The 19181-nt window shown below is 41.5% G+C and overlaps 1 protein-coding gene across 1 annotated transcript; it reads right to left on the minus strand.

Moving 5' to 3' along the window:
• Positions 1-10: 10 nt before the first annotated feature.
• On the minus strand, positions 11-7709 carry LOC135518828 (AT-rich interactive domain-containing protein 1B-like). The gene is made up of 2 exons (XM_064943827.1): positions 4647-7709; positions 11-100 (listed from the first exon to the last, which is right to left on the minus strand). The coding sequence occupies exons 1-2, from the start codon at positions 6828-6830 to the stop codon at positions 11-13; spliced, it is 2274 nt and encodes a 757-aa protein (XP_064799899.1). The 5' UTR covers positions 6831-7709.
• Between the last annotated feature and the right edge of the window lie 11472 nt (positions 7710-19181).

A 19181-nucleotide genomic window follows, 5' to 3' on the forward strand; every position in this document is an offset into this window, starting at 1 on the left:
TATATGTTTTTTAAGAGTCATGAGGGGACTTGTTACAATGTATAATTTCTTCCTCTTCCAGGTCAATGTTAGCTGTCAGACGATCTATCTGTTGGACCACCTAAAGGACAACCCAGAGTCAATAAACATAGTCACCATATACTATATGTTTTTTAAGAGTCATGAGATTTTAGATTTTGTTTGACAATGTATAATTTATTATATTTTAGAACATAATTATTTTGTTAGCTGTCAGACAATACATCTGTTGGACCATCTACTGGACAGTACAGTGAGTCAATATATTCCATTACTACAGTATATTACCACATTACTAAAGTATATTACTGCATTATACTACATTACTACAGGTTATTAATACATTATACTACATTACTAAAGTATATTAATACATTATACTACATTACTAAAGTACATTATACTACATTACTAAAGTATATTAATACATTATACTACATTACTAAAGTACATTATACTACATTACTAAAGTATATTAATACATTATACTACATTACTAAAGTACATTATACTACATAAGTTACCAGTACATTATATTACATTATATCATGTTTCTGATTGGCTTGAATGGCATTCTAGAGCATGCGTTATTTATGCTTAGCTAAACTAGCAAGTCTGTTTGTTTAGTTATCAATGACTGTATCTAGCTATCTAGTAAACGTGTTATCTACTTGAACACATTTCTACCTGCAGACGAACACATTTCTAGTGGCAAATGTGTTCAATTATAGCCAAGGTATAAAAGGGATAAACAACTCGGGGCTCTATGCGTTCTCTGGAAAATAATGTAACTCTTTGGAAGGTTCATTCCATTCCGCGAGCACTTGGTGTTTCACAACTTCCACGTCATTCATTATTTTCCATAGCCCCTCGTTGATTAACCCTTACTTACTAGAGTATATTAATGCATTATACTACATTACTACAATATATTCATACATTATACTACATTACTACTTTCATTACAACTACATATTCTACATTACTACAGTATATTAATACATTATACTACATTACAACAGTACATTAATACATTATACTACATACTACATTAGTTACCACTACATTATACTACATTACTACATTAGTTACCACAACATTATAATACATTACTACAGTTTATTAATACATTATTGTGCATTACTACATTAGTTACCACTAAACCATACTACATTACTACACTATATAAATACAGTACACTACATTACTACGTTAGTTACCACTACATATTCTACATTACTACAGTATATTAATACATTATACTACATTACTACAGTACATTAATACATTATACTACATTACTACATTAGTTACCACTGCATTATACTACATTACTACATTAGTTACCACAACATTATAATACATTACTAAAGTATATTAATACATTATTGTACATTACTACATTAGTTACCACTAAACGATACTACATTACTACACTATATTAATACATTATTGTACATTACTACATTAGTTACCACTGCATTATACTACATTACTACATTAGTTACCACAACATTATACTACATTACTATAGTATATTAATACATTATTGTACATTACTACACTATATTAATACATTATACTACATATTACATTAGTTACCACTGCATTATACTACATTACTACAGTATATTAAAACAGTATACTACATAGTACATTAGTTACCACTATACCATACTACATTACTACACTATATTAATACAGTACACTGAAACCATAAAACATTTTTATTTAGCTAGAATTCAGAAAATATACATGGGCAATAAAGTACATTCAGCCTTTATCATTAATATTCTCCTGTCTGTCATAATCAACTGTGTATATTAAAACATTATACTACATAGTACATTAGTTACCACTATACCATACTACATTACTACACTATATTAATACAGTACACTACATTACTACGTTAGTTACCACTACATGTTCTACAGGGTAGCCTAGTGGTTAGAGCGTTGGACTAGTAACCGGAAGATTGCGAGTTCAAACCCCCGAGCTGACAAGGTACAAATCTGTCGTTCTGCCCCTGAACAGGCAGTTAACCCACTGTTCCTAGACCGTCATTGAAAATAAGAATTTGTTCTTAACTGACTTGCCTGGTTAAATAAAGGTCAAATTAAAAATAAAAATAAATTACTACAGTATATATTATACTACATTACTAAATTAGTTACCACTATAATATACTACATTACTGCAGTAAATTAATACATGATACTACATTAGTTAGCATTACATTATACTACATTACGACAGTACATTAATGCAGTATACTACATTACTATATGCATTAATTATACATGTAATTATACTACAATACTACAGTATATTAATACATTAAACTACATTACTACAGTATATTAATACATTATACTACATTACTACTGCATATTGATACATTACACTACATTACTACAGTATATTAATACATTATACTACATTACTACATTGTATTGATACATTACACCACATTACTACAGTATATTAATACATTATACTACATTACTACAGCGTATTGATACATTACACTGCATTACTACAGTATATTAATACATTATACTACATTACTACAGCATATTAATACATTATTACATTACTACAGTATATTAAAACATTATACTACATGATACATTAATACATTACACTACATTACTACAGTATATTAATACATTATACTACATTACTACATTTGTTACCACTACATTATACTACATTACTACAGTATATTAATACATTATACTACATTACTACAGTATATTAATACATTATACTACATTACTACAGTATATTAATACATTGTACTACATTACTACAGTATATTAATATATTGTACTACATTACTACAGCATATTGATACATTACACTACATTACTACAGTATATTAATACATTATACTACATTACTACATTTGTTACCACTACATTATACTACATTACTACAGTATATTAATACATTATACAACATTATGTTATACTGGACCATATCTCTTTTACAACGCAAGTCTTTCAATTGAGCCATTCACATTTTTTTACAATTTGCAGGATATTATATTGCATATTGACACCATTAAAGCTAAGCATAGTTAAGAATCGGTCTCAAGACAGGCTCTTTAATGTGCTTCTCGTGTCTGTCAATTCCAGCAGCAGGTTTTAGCCAAACGGACAAAGTGAATCGCTTTCAATCAATGCAACTGCAAGAAATGACTCTAATTATGAGCAGTGCCACAGTATCTCCTTCCATATTTTTATTTTACCTTTATTTTACTAGGCAAGTCAGTTAAGAACAAATTCTTATTTTCAATGACGGCCTAGGAACAGTGGGTTAACTGCCTGTTCAGGGGCAGAACGACAGATTTTGTACCTTGTCAGCTCGGGGATTCGAACTTGCAACCTTTCGGTTACTAGTCCAATGCTCTAACCACTAGGCTACCCTGCCGCCCCACACCAGCCTGCATCATTCTTTTTTTCTACAGAGCTGAATGCATCCACCAATCCACCATAACAGAATAATGCTGTGACTCATATTTTTCCCTTTATAATGTACAGTGCGCCAAACAAAAACCAATGAAAACACATTTACTTGAAGAACTGTGCAGATGCCAAGTTTGGTAACAGAATGACAGCACAAACAGCACAAACCGTCATTTTGTTACCAAACTTTGCCTCTGCCCAGTTCTTCAAGTAAATGTGTTTTCATTGGTTTTTGTTTGACGTTTTAAAGTGAAGAATCATCTGAGTCTGAGCATCATTCCGTTACTGTGGAATTGCCCATAAACAGAAAGAGGACACTCATAGGTCCATCAGTATCTGCTTTACTTCAAATGTTAACGTAAGCATACTGAAACAACCCTACTGAAACATATACATGGACTCAAGGCAAACATGACCTCGTCCTCAGATCACTGTGTGCGTTTCAGCCAACTCCTCTGACTATTGTTGTCATGTTTGTTTTTGTCATACCATTCATCAAAGACCATTCATAATAGGCACTCACTCGAAAACTTGTCCTTAAAATTGGTTGTATGATCCCCTAAGTACACTCCATAGAAAATTAGATATGGACAGAACTCAATCATTCATTGGCTCAATCATTCATTGCATTTATGCAGGGTAAAGTGATGAATTATCAAAGCTTAATGGAGTACTGTCCATGTAATTCCATTTTCTATTGATTCATCAGCTTTTTGCTTCAGTCAACTTCTCAGGCTACATAAACAGCATGACTAGTTGACTAGCATAACTAGTTAGCCTCGCGAGCCTCACTGAACTTCCAAGCTTACATAAACATGCGTTATGTAGTGTGTCTCGCGAGGCTAGCCAAGGTACAAGTGGCGCAGTGCTAGAGGCGTCCCTACAGACCCGGGTTCAATCCCTGGCTGTATCACAACAGATCGTGATCGGGAGTCCCATAGGGTGGAGCACAATTGGCCCAGCGTCGTCCGAGTTAGGGGAGGGTTTGCCCGGGGTAGGCCGTCATTGTAAATAAGAATTTGTTCTTATCTGATTTGTCTAGATAAATACATGTTCAATAAAATAAAAATTACTACAACAGTCAGAGTTGGCTAAAACACATACAGATTTGGGACCAGGCTCACTGTTGGTAAACATACAGTCGAGGCTTCTTACCTCCTTCATCTCCACGTGGACTTGTTTGAGACCACCCAGGACCCCCTCCAGGTCTGACACCACCTGTCTGATCTGCTCACAGACAGAACCCTCCTTCCCCTGGACTGAAACCTCCTTCTCCCGGATCGAACCCTGGTTTTCCCGGACCGAACCCTTCTTCGCCTGGACTGAATCCACCTTCTCCCGGATCGAACCCTGGTTCTCCTGGGTTGAACCGCGGTTCTCATGGACAGCACACTCATTCTCCCGGATCGAATTCTGGTTCTCCGGGACCGAACCCTCCTTCTCCTTGACTAAACCCTCCTTCTCCTGGAGCAAACTCTGGTTCTTCCAGGCCAAACTCTGCTTCTTCCTGACCAAACTCTCAGAGCGAGAGCCAGCAGGGACATGTCGTCCATTACAGCCGTCTTCTCCTATCCCACCTCCTCCAGCCTTTAATCTAGTAGTCCTCTCCTGGTGGTTAGCTATATCTCCCCTGCCCTGAGAGGACACAGGCCTGGGACTTGGACCACCAATGCCACAGTATCCATTTGGCATGTGGGAGTGTAAATTTCCTTGTTCCAGTGGTACACACCTGTCCAAATGATCGTGTTGACCACCAGCAGTAAATCTCCAGTCCTGCCTTTCTGTACTGTAACTGTAGCTAGCCTGTCTGTGTTTCAACTGATCGCAGATCTTGTCTTCTGGACTATAACTAGCCTGTCTGTGTTTCGACTGATCCCAGATCTTGTCTTCTGGACCGTAGCTAGTCTGTCCGTGTATCGGTTTGTCTTCTGGACTATAACTAGCCTGTCTGTGTTTCGACTGATCCCAGATCTTGTCTTCTAGACCGTAGCTAGTCTGTCCGTGTATCGGTTTGTCTTCTGGACTATAACTAGTCTGTCTGTGTTTCGGCTGATCCCAGATCTTGTCTTCTAGACCGTAGCTAGTCTGTCCGTGTATCGGTTTGTCTTCTGGACTATAACTAGTCTGTCTGTGTTTCGACTGATCCCAGATCTGTTCTTCTGGACCGTAGCTAGTCTGTCCGTGTATTGTCTTGTCTTCTGGACTGTAGCTGTAGCTAGCCTGTCTGTGTAGTTCCTGTGGACCGTAGCTAGTCTGTCTTTCTAGCCTCAAACTGTAGCTGCAGCTGGCCTGTCTGTGTTTTGACTGACCCCAAATCTGTTCTTCCACTCCATAACTAGCCTGCCTGCGTATCGGTTTGTCTTCTGTACTGTAACTGCAGCTGGCCTGTCTGTGTTTTGACTGACCCCAGATCTGCTCTTCCGCTCCATAACTAGCCTGCCTGCGCCCCTCTGGATCGTAGTTGTAGCTTGTCTGTCTGTGTGCCAGCTCTGGGTCCGCCGGGAGTGACAAGGCTGACGCATGTCTGCTGCTGTTGAAGGGGTGTGTCCCGGTCGCCGTCCCAACAGCGTCTCCTCCACCCTGTCCCACACAGCCACATTGTTCTCTCACAGGGGAATAGTGTCTCAGACCAGGGCCTGAGGGCTCCATTGGCCAGCTCCACTGGGCAGGGTTGTAGTCATAGGTTTGGCTAGGACTAAATAGGTCTGGCTGAGGTTGGGCATTCTGACCCTGCCCTGTGAACACTGGCCTCCTCTGTGGGGCCCTGTGAGTGTGACCAGCTTCAGCTTCAATGCCTCCTCCTCCACCTCCTCCTCTGCCTTCACCTCCTCTACCTTCACCTTCTTGTCTGCCTCCTCCTCCTCCTCCACCTCTTCCTCCATCTCCTCTTCCACCACCTCCTCCTCCTCTTCCTCCTCCTCCTCCACCTCTTCCTCCATCTCCTCTTCCACCACCTCTTCCTCCTCCACTTCTCTCACCGTTCTCCAGTCCAGGCTCTATATCCTCGGTCTCCACAGGGAAAGGAGGAAGCTGGAAGTCTTCCCTGAGGTCCAGTAATGCTGGGTGGTCTGGATGGTCTGGGCGTATGGGTGGTGGTCTGTTTCCCCCTGGTCCTCCCTGGAACAACGTGGGTCCGTAATGGACACCGTGGCGGCAGTAGCAGTAGTCGTTATTGTTTTGATGAATGAGTCCATAGTGTCCCGTCCGTGTGCTGTCTGAGTACATTTCAGAATTAAAACGGTCCGTCCGGAGTAGAGGCTGACTGCTGTGGAAAATACCTTTAAAAACACAACTGGTTTCCTTCTCCTCCCTGCTGTTCTCTAACTCCAACCTAGTCATTCACTCTAACTGTTTTCCTCATCTAGCTACGACTGACTCCACCGCAAACGCGCCCCCCCCCCACACACTTTTCTTCAGCTTTGCCTCTTTTTTTAACCTACGACGCCCCTCCCCCTTTAGTCTTCCTGTTGTTTCTCTTTCTCTAATCTACTTGTTTTTCTCTTTCCTTTCTTTCCCCTGACCCCTTTCTTACTTTTCCAACTTTTCTCCCACTCTTTCTTCACCCTGCAGCCCTCTCTCCTGCTCGGGGGCCCCTTCTTCACCTCCCTCCCCGCTCTCTCGCTCCCTCGGTCTCTCTCCTTCTCTCTACCTCTCCCTCGTTTCGTTCCTCAGTCTCATCTGCTGCTGAAGGCTTCCCGTCTCTCTCCCTAACTTGGTTGTCTATTTCCCGTTTCCTTCCCCTCCTCTCCTCCTCCTTTTCTCGTTACCTCCCTTCCCCTTCTCCTATTTTTACACCTTTCACTCTCTGAGTCTCAGTGCTCTTTCTCACTCATTCTCTCATACAGTCGCCTGTACCTGAATGTCACCTCTGTCTCTCTCCTCCACCTGAGATCCAGTTCTCTGTGTTTCTGTCGTCAACGTCAGAGCTTTCAGAGCTCATTAATCCTCCTCGCTCGGCGACTACAGCCCGGCACTCGTCAATTAAACGCAGCCTGGTTAGAGCCAGTCAGGGAATCCTCCGCCAAGTGAAGAGGAGGAGGAGGAGGAGGAGGCTGAGGAAGGAGGGGTTTCATCAGCCACACTACATGGCTGAACGCCTCGGAGTAGAAAGACAGAGGCACACTCCTGTAGAGGGAGGGTTTTAACACAACTCTGTCTCTCTATTTTTCTCTCTCTCTCTCTCTCTCTCTCTCTCTCTCTCTCTCTCTCTCTCTCTTTCCTTCTATCTTTCTCTTTCTCCCTCTCTTTCTTTTGATGTCTCTCTCTGGTCTGAGTTTACAGTAAAGCAACAATGTACATCTTCACAGTTCAACTAAATGAAACTCTGTTTGAAACATACGGTGTGGACTGTATAGTATATTTCCCTTGACTTCACTTACATACCTTGGGCGTTACATCTCTGGCCAAAATCTCTGGCCAAATGCAATCTGAGGGGCTGAGCCAAACCCCAATGTTGAGTTCAGCTATGCGCACAATTCTTTCAAGAAGATCTCTCTCTCTCTCTCTCTCTCTCTCTCTCTCTGTCTCTCTCTCTCTCTCTCTCTCTCTCTCTCTCGGAACAAAACTGGAGAAAGACAGCATTGCAACAGACATTATAATTTAAAAGATAAGTAAGTATAGACATGCATAATTTGTGACACACAAAAAAACATTCCTTAAAAACCATCTCCAGTTTGCATATTTTCACATTTAGAAAGCCCGAGGATGAGATCAACATGTTGAGTGTTCGCTCTCAAAAAAATAGTTAAATTGTGTTGCTGCTCTCTGACTGAGGTAAAAAAAAAAAAAAAATAAAGCACTCTGTTCCCTTTATAGTGCACTATGGGCCCCTATGGGCCCTAGTCAAGAGTAGGGCACTATATAGGGAACAGGGTGCTATTTGAGTCAAAGAAAACAGTTGCAGCTTTAAAGACAATAGGCTGAAATTAGCTGTGCTGAAAATAAACACAGAAGGAACTCAGAGGAGCTTCATCCTTCTAAACTGAGAGGAACAATTCAGGAACCATTCTAGGGGTCTGTGACAGCTGTTGTTTGAAATAAAAAGTAGACGTTCAACTGAACAAACCCATGCATAACCACAGATTAAACTGAACAGGCCCGTGCATAACCACAGATTAAACTGAACAGGCCCATGCATAACCACAGATTAAACTGAACAGGCCCATGCATAACCACAGATTAAACTGAACAGGCCCATGCATAACCACAGATTAAACTGAACAGGCCCATGCATAACCACAGATTAAACTGAAAACAGCATAATCACCCATGCATAACCACAGATTAAACTAAACAGGCCCATGCATAACCACAGATTAAACTAAACAGGCCCGTGCATAACCACAGATTAAACTGAACAGGCCCATGCATAACCACAGATTAAACTAAACAGGCCAGATTAAACTGAACAGGCCCATGCATAACCACAGATTAAACTGAACAGGCCCATGCATAACCACAGATTAAACTAAACAGGCCCATGCATAACCACAGATTAAACTAAACAGGCCCATGCATAACCACAGATTAAACTGAACAGGCCCATGCATAACCACAGATTAAACTGAACAGGCTAAACAGGCCCATGCATAACCACAGATTAAACTGAACACAGCATAACCACAGCCCATGCATAACCACAGATTAAACTAAACAGGCCCATGCATAACCACAGATTAAACTGAACAGGCCCATGCATAACCACAGATTAAACTGAACAGGCCCATGCATAACCACAGATTAAACTAAACAGGCCCATGCATAACCACAGATTAAACTAAACAGCATAACCCAGATTAAATGCATAACCACAGATTAAACTAAACAGGCCCATGCATAACCACAGATTAAACTAAACAGGCCCATGCATAACCACAGATTAAACTAAACAGGCCCATGCATAACCACAGATTAAACTGAACAGGCCCATGCATAACCACAGATTAAACTGAACAGGCCCATGCATAACCACAGATTAAATTGAACAGGCCTGTGCATAACCACAGATTAAATTGAACAGGCCTGTGCATAACCACAGATTAAACTGAACAGGCCCGTGCATAACCACAGATTAAACTAAACAGGCCCGTGCATAACCACAGATTAAACTGAACAGGCCCATGCATAACCACAGATTAAATTGAACAGGCCTGTGCATAACCACAGATTAAACTGAACAGGCCCGTGCATAACCACAGATTAAACTAAACAGGCCCATGTATAACCACAGATTAAACTAAACAGACCCATGCATAACCACAGCCACATTTTCTTAGTCTCTAAAACTAATATACACACACACACACACACACAACACACACACACACACACACACACACACACAACACACACACACACACACACACACACACACACACACACACACACACTGTAAAGGGATCTGTCTGCTCTAGTCTTAAAGGGCATTTACACACACACACACACACACACACACACACACACACACACACACACACTTGCATGAAAGAGTCAAAAAGATAAAGTCCCCCCTCAAGCTATGTATGCTGCTCTTACATCACAGTGCTTTGAGTCGGTCGGTTCCCACATGGCTGAACTGCTGGGAGAGATAGAGGGGAGATGGATGTAGAGAACACTTAACTACTGCAATGTCCTAGTTAGGGTCAGGATAACCTAGTTGGCCATTGTGGTTATTTCAAGGTATTTGTAAAGGTGCGAGTCGTCAGTGTCACACTGTACAATCAGGTACCTATGGTAACCATCCTCTCCAAAGGTGAGTCAGACAGCGTCAGGAGCCATGACGGAGCAACTATATGGCATTCAACAACCACCAACTTCACTGAACTATTTTACTTTTACAGGATAATCGTAGGCGGGGATGTCTATCAATTTGTCCAAAAATACAAATAAACATAATAAAAATACTAATAAAATAAATATATGTATATATATATATATATACATAAAACAATCACTAACTACAGTATTCACCGGTGGAGGCTCCTCAGAGCAGGAAGGGGAGGACCATCTTCCTCAGTGAATTTCATAAAAAAATAAAAATAGTGAAATATTTTCTTTCAATATTTTTTTGGTTTAAACTATACTAAACATATTCACAAGTCACCAAATGATTGATTACAACACACTGTTTTGCAATGAATGTCTACAGTAGCCTCAGCAGCACTCTGTAGGGTAGCACTATGGTGTGGCCGGAGGACAGCTTGCTTCCGTCCTGCTCTGGGTACATAGACTTCATTACAAAACCTCGGAGGCTCATGGTTCTCCCCCCTTCCATAGACTTACACAGTAATAATGACAACTTCCGGAGGATGTCCTCCAACAGAGCTCTTGCAGCATGAACTAACATGTTGTTCACCCAATCAAAATATCTAGTACTGGAAGCATAAGCTACAGCTAGCTAAAACTGCAGTGCATAATATGTCGTGAGTAGTTGATTCAAAGAGAAAGACAACAGTTGAACATTTTTGAACAAATTAACTTATTAAAAAAATCAAGAAGTAAGAGAGAGAGAGAGAGAGAGAGAGAGAGAGAGAGAGAGAGAGAGAGAGAGCTGTATTTGGTTGTATTTTTTTTTTTTTTTACTTTCACTTAGCTAGCAAATGCAGCTAGCTAGCCTACTCAAACACCAGGCTCAAACAGAGAGGGATGCTATGTTAGCTAGTTGGCTAAGGCTATCAAACAGACAGGGATGCTATGTTAGCTAGCTGGCTATGGCTATCCAACACTGGAACTCTTCCAAGTCAAGGTAAGCTTTTGGTTCTATTAATTTATTTCTAAACTGCTTTCTGACGGTAAACTGTACTGCATGATTGTAGCAGGTTTACTAACGCGTTAGTTCGAATAGTTCTGGTTGACAACGAAGTAGGACTATGTGTAGCGGTTAGCGGTCATGATATGAAGGTTTGGCTTTGGAAAGGTTTTTTCACCTGGTCACAGACAGCTGATGTGTTGTGCAGGGAAGTCCACAAGCGAAGGGAAAAGGTGAGAGGAGGAGAGTAGATAGATGCAAGAAGGAATTATATAGACAATGAGCACAGTGATTATGCTGTTTTATGTGACTGCTATGAAAGTCAACTGTATTTGCGTGTGATCAGGGGTGTATTCATTCCACTGATTCTGTTGAAAAACGTTTCTTAAACGAAACTAAACCTTGAGAAAACATACATGAATTTGTCCATTAGAAACTCTCATTTGTAACTGTTGGACTAATGATTACACCCTAGATCAGCTAGATGCAGGCAAGAGTGTGCAAGGGGGTATTGAAAGTGTCACTGTTTGTCACCATGATAGGTCAATATTATCTTGACCTGTGCACCTTCCTTGTAAACGTTCATTCGTAGGCTAGGTTGTAGCAGGGGAAACTTTAAATATCATATAGTAGCCTACCCTGACGCTGTTACATAGAGCAAGGTGAACGCAATATGAATGGCAGTCATAATAACTGACTATGATCTGATTCTGGAAAGAAACCTGTCTGAGATTCTAAACCAAAGCCTAGTAGAATCCCTTTAAATCTACACTGCCGTCAGAGTAGCAGGATGTGTCAAGTCTAGCTAGGCTGTTGATCTGACACATAGGTTGTGCATCCCAAATGGCACCCTATTCCCTATATAGTGCACTACTTTTTTTTTTGACCAGGACCCATACCTACATAGTGCACTATTTTTTTGACCATGGAACATAGTGATCCGGTCAAAAGTAGTGCACAATATTGAGAATAGAATGTCATTTGAGATGCAAATATACTGTACCCACATGGTGTAGCGTGCTCTATCACTGTCTCTACGTGTTCCTTCATCTTCAACACAGTAGAATGGATTGTTGCTGAGAGGGATTCATGGGCAATTACAATGTTCAGGCCAGGGAACAAGTTGCATAATGAGTAATGGCACAATTAATCATTTCAGATATTATTCATACCTTTTGAATTATTCTATATTTTGTTGTATTACAAGCTGAATTCAAAATGGATACAGCCTTTTTTTAAATCACACACAATACTACATCATTATGTTTATTTTACCTTTATTTAACTAGGCAAGTCAGCTAAGAACAAATTCTTATTTTCAATGACGGCCTAGGAACAGTGGGTTTAACTGCCTGTTCAGGGGCAGAACAACAGATTTGTACCTTGTCAGTTCGGGGGTTTAAACTTGCAACCTTCCGGTTACTAGTCCAACGCTCTAACCACTAGGCTACCCTGCCGCCCCTGAACTAACGACAAAGTGAAAACATATTTTTAGCCATTTTTGCACATTTATTGAAAATGAAACGCAGAAATATCTCATTTTCATAAGTATTCACACCCTTTAGTCATTACAATACAAGTTAGAATCACTGTTGCCAGTGATTACAGCTGTAAGTCTTTCTGGGTAAGTTTCTAAGAGCTTGGCACACCTGGATAGTAAAACATTTGCAATTTAAACATTTTTTTTTTAAATTATTTTTCTTTATTCTAGCCTAGTGGTTAGAGCATTGAACTAGTAACCAACCGAAAGGTTGCAAGTTCAAATCCCCGAGCTGACAAGGTACAAAATCTGTCGTTCTGCCCTTGAACAGGCAGTTAACCCACTGTTCCTAGGCCGTCATTGAAAATAAGAATTTGTTCTTAACTGACTTGCCTAGTAAAATAAAGGTAAAATAAATAAAAAATAAATAAATTCTCTGTTATGTTGTTAATCATTGCTAAACAGCCATTTTTAAGTCTTGACATATATTTTGAAGATGATTTAAATCAAAACAATATTTAGGCCACTCAGGCGCATTCAATGTCTTCTTGGTAAGCAACTTCAGTGTATATTCGGCCTTGTGTTTTAGGTTTTTGTTTTTCTGATAGGTGAATTTGTCTGTTGGAAAGCAGAGTGGGCCAGGTTTTCCTTTAGGACTTTGCCTGTACTTAGTTCAGCGGTTCCCAAACCAGGGGCCATGTGGGGTTGCTGGACAATTTTCAAAATCCTGAAGAAAAAAAAAGATGTATACAGTACTAGTAAAAAGTTTGGACACACCTACTCATTCTATCAGGTATCAAGGTGAGACCCAAGTGCAGACTGTGTGAAATAACAATGTTTAGTGTAACAGGGGCAGGCAAATGACAGGTCAAGGCCGGCAGAGTTCAGTAATCCAGAGGTGGAGCAAAGGTACAGGACAGCAGGCTCAGGGTCAGTGACAGGCGGAGTGGTCAGGCAGGCGGGTACAGGGTCAGGACAGGCAGAGTGGTCCGGCAGGCGGGTACAGGGTCAGGACAGGCAGAGTGGTCAGGCAGGCGGGTACAGGGTCAGGACAGGCAGAGTGGTCCGGCAGGCGGGTACAGGGTCAGGACAGGCAGAGTGGTCAGGCAGGCGGGTACAGGGTCAGGACAGGCAGAGTGGTCCGGCAGGTGGGTACAGGGTCAGGACAGGTAGAGTGGTCCGGCAGGCGGGTACAGGGTCAGGACAGGCAGAGTGGTCCGGCAGGCGGGTACAGGGTCAGGACAGGCAGAGTGGTCCGGCAGGCGGGTACAGGGTCAGGACAGGCAGAGTGGTCAGGAAGGCGGGTACAGGGTCAGGACAGGCAGAGTGGTCCGGCAGGCGGGTACAGGGTCAGGACAGGCAGAGTGGTCCAGGGTCAGGACAGGCAGGCGGGTACAGGGTCAGGACAGGCAGAGTGGTCCGGCAGGCGGGTACAGGGTCAGGACAGGCAGAGTGGTCCGGCAGGTGGGTACAGGGTCAGGACAGGCAAGGGTCAAAAACCAGGAGGACGAGAAAAAGAGAGGCTGGGAAAAGACAGGTGCTGACAGGACAAACGCTGGTAAGCTTGACAAACAAGATGAACTGGTAACAGACAAACAGAAAACACTGGTATGGGGATGATGAAGAAGATGGATAACACCTGGAGGGGATGGAGACAAGCACAGGTGAAACAGATTTGGGCGTGACAGTACCGGTCGGTGATGCGGAAGCGAAGTGGCCAGGGCCTTACTGAACCCCTCCCGGAGGTCCTGGTATTCTGAGGAGCTGGCGAAGAGGTCCGGGGCAATTTCCAACCCCCATGAAGACGTCCCGGGGCAGGCAGAGCTGACTTCAGGCAATGAGTGTGGCCTGGACGGGCTCCAGCCCGCAATGGCACCAGTAGCCCAGTCAATGGAGGGATTGTGTCGTTGGAGCCAAGAGAATCCCAATACCACATGAACTGCAGAGACTCAACCAGCAGGAATTGGTTCATCTCGCTGTGGTTCCCCGACACTCGTAGGTTGACGGGGGAGGTCTGTTGCGTGACCTGGCCTATAGAGTGCCCGTCCAGCGCTCTAACACCCATGGGAATAGAGAGGGGTTGAGTGGGGATGGCCAGCTTGTACACCAGGGTTACTTCCAAGAACCCGATGGTCACTCTGACATAGCTCCGGAGTTCCTCTGTGGAGATGGGAGAACCTTCCAGAAGGACAACCATCTCTGCAGCTCTCCACCAATCAGACTTTTATGGTAGAGTGGCCAGATGGAAGGAGGGTGTGAGGATGTTTTTCAGCGGCAGGGACTGGGAGACTAGTCAGGATCAAGAGAAAGCTGAATGGAGCATAATACAGAGAGATTCTTGATGAAAACCTGCCCTCAGAGCTCAGGACCTCAGACTGGGGTGAAGGTTCACCTTCCAAAAGGACAACATCCCTAAGCACACAGCCAAGACAATGCAAGACAACGCAGGAGTGGCTTTGGGACAAGTCTCTGAATGTCCTTGAGTGGCCCAGCCAGAGCCCGGACTTGATCCCGATTGAACATCTCTGAAAAGACCTGAAAATAGCTGTGCAGCAACTCTCCCCATCCAACCTGGCAGAGCATGAGAGGATCTACAGAGAAGAATGGGAGAAACTCCCCAAATACAGGTGTGCCAAGCTTCAAATCCAAGAAGACTCGAGACTGTAATCGCTGCCAAAGGTTCTTCAACAAAGTACTGAGTAAAGGGTCTGTATACTTATGTATGTAAATGTGGTAATTCAGTTGCAGTAGTTGTCATTATGGTGTATTGTGATGTCATTATGGGGTATTGTGTGTAGATTGATGAGGGGAAAAAACGATTTAATCGATTTTAGAATAAGGCTGTAATGTAACAAAAAAGATTTTTTAAAGTCAAGGGGTCTGAATACTTTCCCAATGCACTAGATGGGAGGGGTTGAGTGGAGCTGACTAAAAACAAACCAAATATAACTATTGTATAATATACTGTGTCCGTAAAATGTATTTAGTATTAGCTGGAAGTAGAAGCCTCAGTGTTGTTGTCCAATTACGGGAGTTATAGTAGGGTTACAGGGAAATTATAAAGGAAAATATATAAAAGCACTCCACCAATCAGGCCTTTATGATTGAGTGGCCAGACGGAAGACACTCCTCAATAAAAGGCATATGACAGCCCGCTTGGAGTTTGCCAAAAGGCACCTAAATGGGTATTGTGTATAGATTGATGAAGGGAAAAAAACTATTTAATCCATTTTAGATTAAGGCTGTAACATAACAAAATGTGGAAACATTCATGGGGTCTAAACTTTCCAAATGCGCTGTACATACAGTTTTTACAACAAAAAAAGTGGGGTATTGGAAATTATTCAGACAATTGTGTTGACTGAAGCCCCTATCTATCTGCAGTATTAAAGCTGGTCACCACCTTCAAAAAAAATTAAACACAAAAAATTGATTTCTAAAACGAATCCAAATTTGATTAAATCCCATATCTATTGGGTGAAACACCAACAGTGTGCCATTACAGCAGCAAGAGAAGGGCAACCAGTGAAGAAAAAACACCATAGTAAATACAACCCATATTCATATTTATTTTTTACATTTGCACTTTAACTATTTTCACATTGTTACACTGTATATACATATATGTAATTTTAATTGAATTGAACTGAGAGAGAGAGCGAGAGAGAGAGTGAGACATAAAGAAGAGCTTCCTAAAGAAGGGGGGGTAATAATTTGACAACGTCACACAAGGACACAACACAATGAGAACCAGAATCATCTTGAGGGCCTGAGAGACACAAAGACCCAAATAGAACGACGCTCTGTAAAGGGCTCACATTACCTGCGTCCCAAATGAAACCCTATTTCCTATGTAGAGCAATATTTTTTTTACCAGGAACCACAGGGTCAAAAGTAGTGCACTATGTAGGAAATAAGGTACAAGTTGGGACCCAGATATTATCTGGGTACACGATAGCTTTCAGTGACAGAACAGAACACTGTGTCTGGAACAGAGTCTGCCCAATTAATTCAACTGATATGAAATGATGGTCGGGGAAGATTTGAGACCAAAATGTATTTCTGTTGTTTGGATGATCGTATTCATCAACAGTTTTTTTAGTTTTTTTTTTAAATGATGCGCAGGCATCAAGGTTATTCCTAGCAGATTATTACAGTGACTAAAGTCTATTCAGGATGACTGGAGGAGATTCCTTCTTCTCTACATCTTCATCTCTCATATCAATCTATTCGTAAATATTCCATCCTATGCTGCAAAGATTGCTGTTGTCTTATGTCCCCCGGGACGAAGAGGACTTACAGATGTAGGATCTTAATTTGAGCCCGTTTGCTACAGCAGGAAAATAATACAGCAACAACAGGACATTTGTGGATTATTTATTATGTGGATTATTAAGTAATGGACATTTTTCATTAGGGCAACTCAAGTCTGAAATTCTTCTACTCCTTGAGTTCCTGCACCTCATTGACTATTAGCTTTAAGTATTATGGAGTCGCTGCACGCAAAAAAGCTTTAAAATTCAACAGCAGTCTCTCAGAATTATTTTTTTTTTTTAAATTCAGGAATGTTATAGTGGTGGAACTGTACAAATAGACACTGTGTGTGTGTGTGTGTGTGTGTGTGTGTGTGTGTGTGTGTGTGTGTGTGTGTGTGTGTGTGTGTGTGTGTGTGTGTGTGTGTGTGTGTGTGTGTGTGTGTGTGTGTGTGTGTACCGTTACTTCCTTCTCCAGAGGGTAGCAGACAAGTCCTCCTTTCCTCCTTCTCTACAAAACTGCAGACCCAGCAAGCACAGAACGTTCCTGTAACGTTTCCTAAAGGTTCCTGAAAAAATATATATTTCACAGGACATTCTGAGAACATTGTGGGAAAGTTATTGTTCTAAGAAACAAAGGAGAACCTTTAGGGAGCATTGCTATTTTCGGTGAGGTAGAAAAACATTGTTCTAAGAACGTTCAAATAACCTCGTAAAATGCGTGGGAATTACACCTTTTACGTAACATTCCCCAGTGGTTCCCATTTGGTTGTTCTGGGAATGTTGCATATCTAAGGGCCATATTGGATCAAACTGCTAAAGGAGATAAACTGTGTGGAGGTGAGTGCACATCATTTTGTAAATACTTTAACTAGTAGTAAGTCACTCTGGATAAGAGCGTCTGCCAAATGACTTAAATGTAAATGTAAATCTCCACAAAAAAAGGAGAACCGGGAAATGGTTATGAGGGAATATGCATATATATCCCTCATAACCATTTCCACAAAATTAGAGTGATGAGAGTGAGGTTCTGACTGTTGAGAAGAAGCTGAGTGTTTGAGGATTTGTGGAGATAAATTAATCAGGTACTAGTTAAAGTATTTACAGTGATGACTGTTGAGAAGAAGCTGAGTGTAGAGGGAGGCAGAGTGACGAGAGTGAGGATAAATTAGATGTGGTTGCAGGTGCAGTGATGACTGTTGAGAAGAAGCTGAGTGTAGAGGGAGGCAGAGTGACGAGAAATTAGTGATGAGTTGAGAAGAGTGATGAGAGTGAGGATAAATTAGATGTGGTTGCAGGATGACTGTTGAGAAGAAGTGAGACAGAGTGACGTGAGGATAGATGTGGTTGATGAGGATAAATTAGATGTGGTTGCAGGTGCAGTGATGACTGTTGAGAAGAAGCTGAGTGTAGAGGGAGGCAGAGTGACGAGGACGGTTGGCGTCAAGTGCAAAAAGAGGAATTTATTTTATTTAACCTTTATTTTATCAGGGAGTCATACTGAGAACAAGGTCTCTTTTATAGATGAGCCCTGAATGACATAAATTACACACATCAATATAAATACAGAATGCAAGCAGAAAGGAAAACACAGTCATAAACACCAAACATATTGATCTGTAATAAGCTCCTCAATCAGCATTCTGATCTGACCTAGAGGCATTTAAATGAATATGTTGAAGATTGTTCCACAAATAAGGTGCAAGAAAACTAAAAGCTGACTTCCCTAACTCAGGAGAGACCGAAGGAATTCCCAGAGTTATCCATCCCTGAGACCAGGGGTGGTGACTCCTATGTCTAAAGTTTAGTCATGACGTTTTGTACAGTGGGACTTTTTGTAAAAAAAAAAAGATTTAAAAAAAGAGGCTTTATAAATGAAAACATAGCAATGTATCAGCCTACGTGACATCACAGAGGACCAACCAACATTCAGAGGGCATCATCAGACATAAGAGAGCATTATCATGCATAAGAGAGCATTATCATGCATAAGAGAGCATTATCAGAGCATCGGAAAGCATTATCAGGCATCAGAGGGCATTATCAGACATCCGAGGGCTTTATCAGAGGGCTTTATCAGGCATCCGAGGGCTTTATCAGAGGGCTTTATCAGGCATCAGAGGGCTTTATCAGAGGGCTTTATCAGGCATCAGAGGGCTTTATCAGAGGGCTTTATCAGGCATCAGAGGGCTTTATCAGAGGGCTTTATC

The sequence above is a fragment of the Oncorhynchus masou genome, chromosome 3, assembly GCF_036934945.1.
Source record: "Oncorhynchus masou masou isolate Uvic2021 chromosome 3, UVic_Omas_1.1, whole genome shotgun sequence".
NCBI classification, from domain to species: domain Eukaryota; kingdom Metazoa; phylum Chordata; class Actinopteri; order Salmoniformes; family Salmonidae; genus Oncorhynchus; species Oncorhynchus masou.

Coding starts and splice junctions, on each gene's coding strand:
- LOC135518828 (XM_064943827.1), bottom strand. CDS start 6,830: ATGACTAGGTTGGAGTTAGAGAACAGCAGGGAGGAGAAGGAAACCAGT. Junction 101..4,646: donor TCCACGTGGAGATGAAGGAG/GTAAGAAGCCTC, acceptor GTTGTCCTTTAG/GTGGTCCAACAGATAGATCG.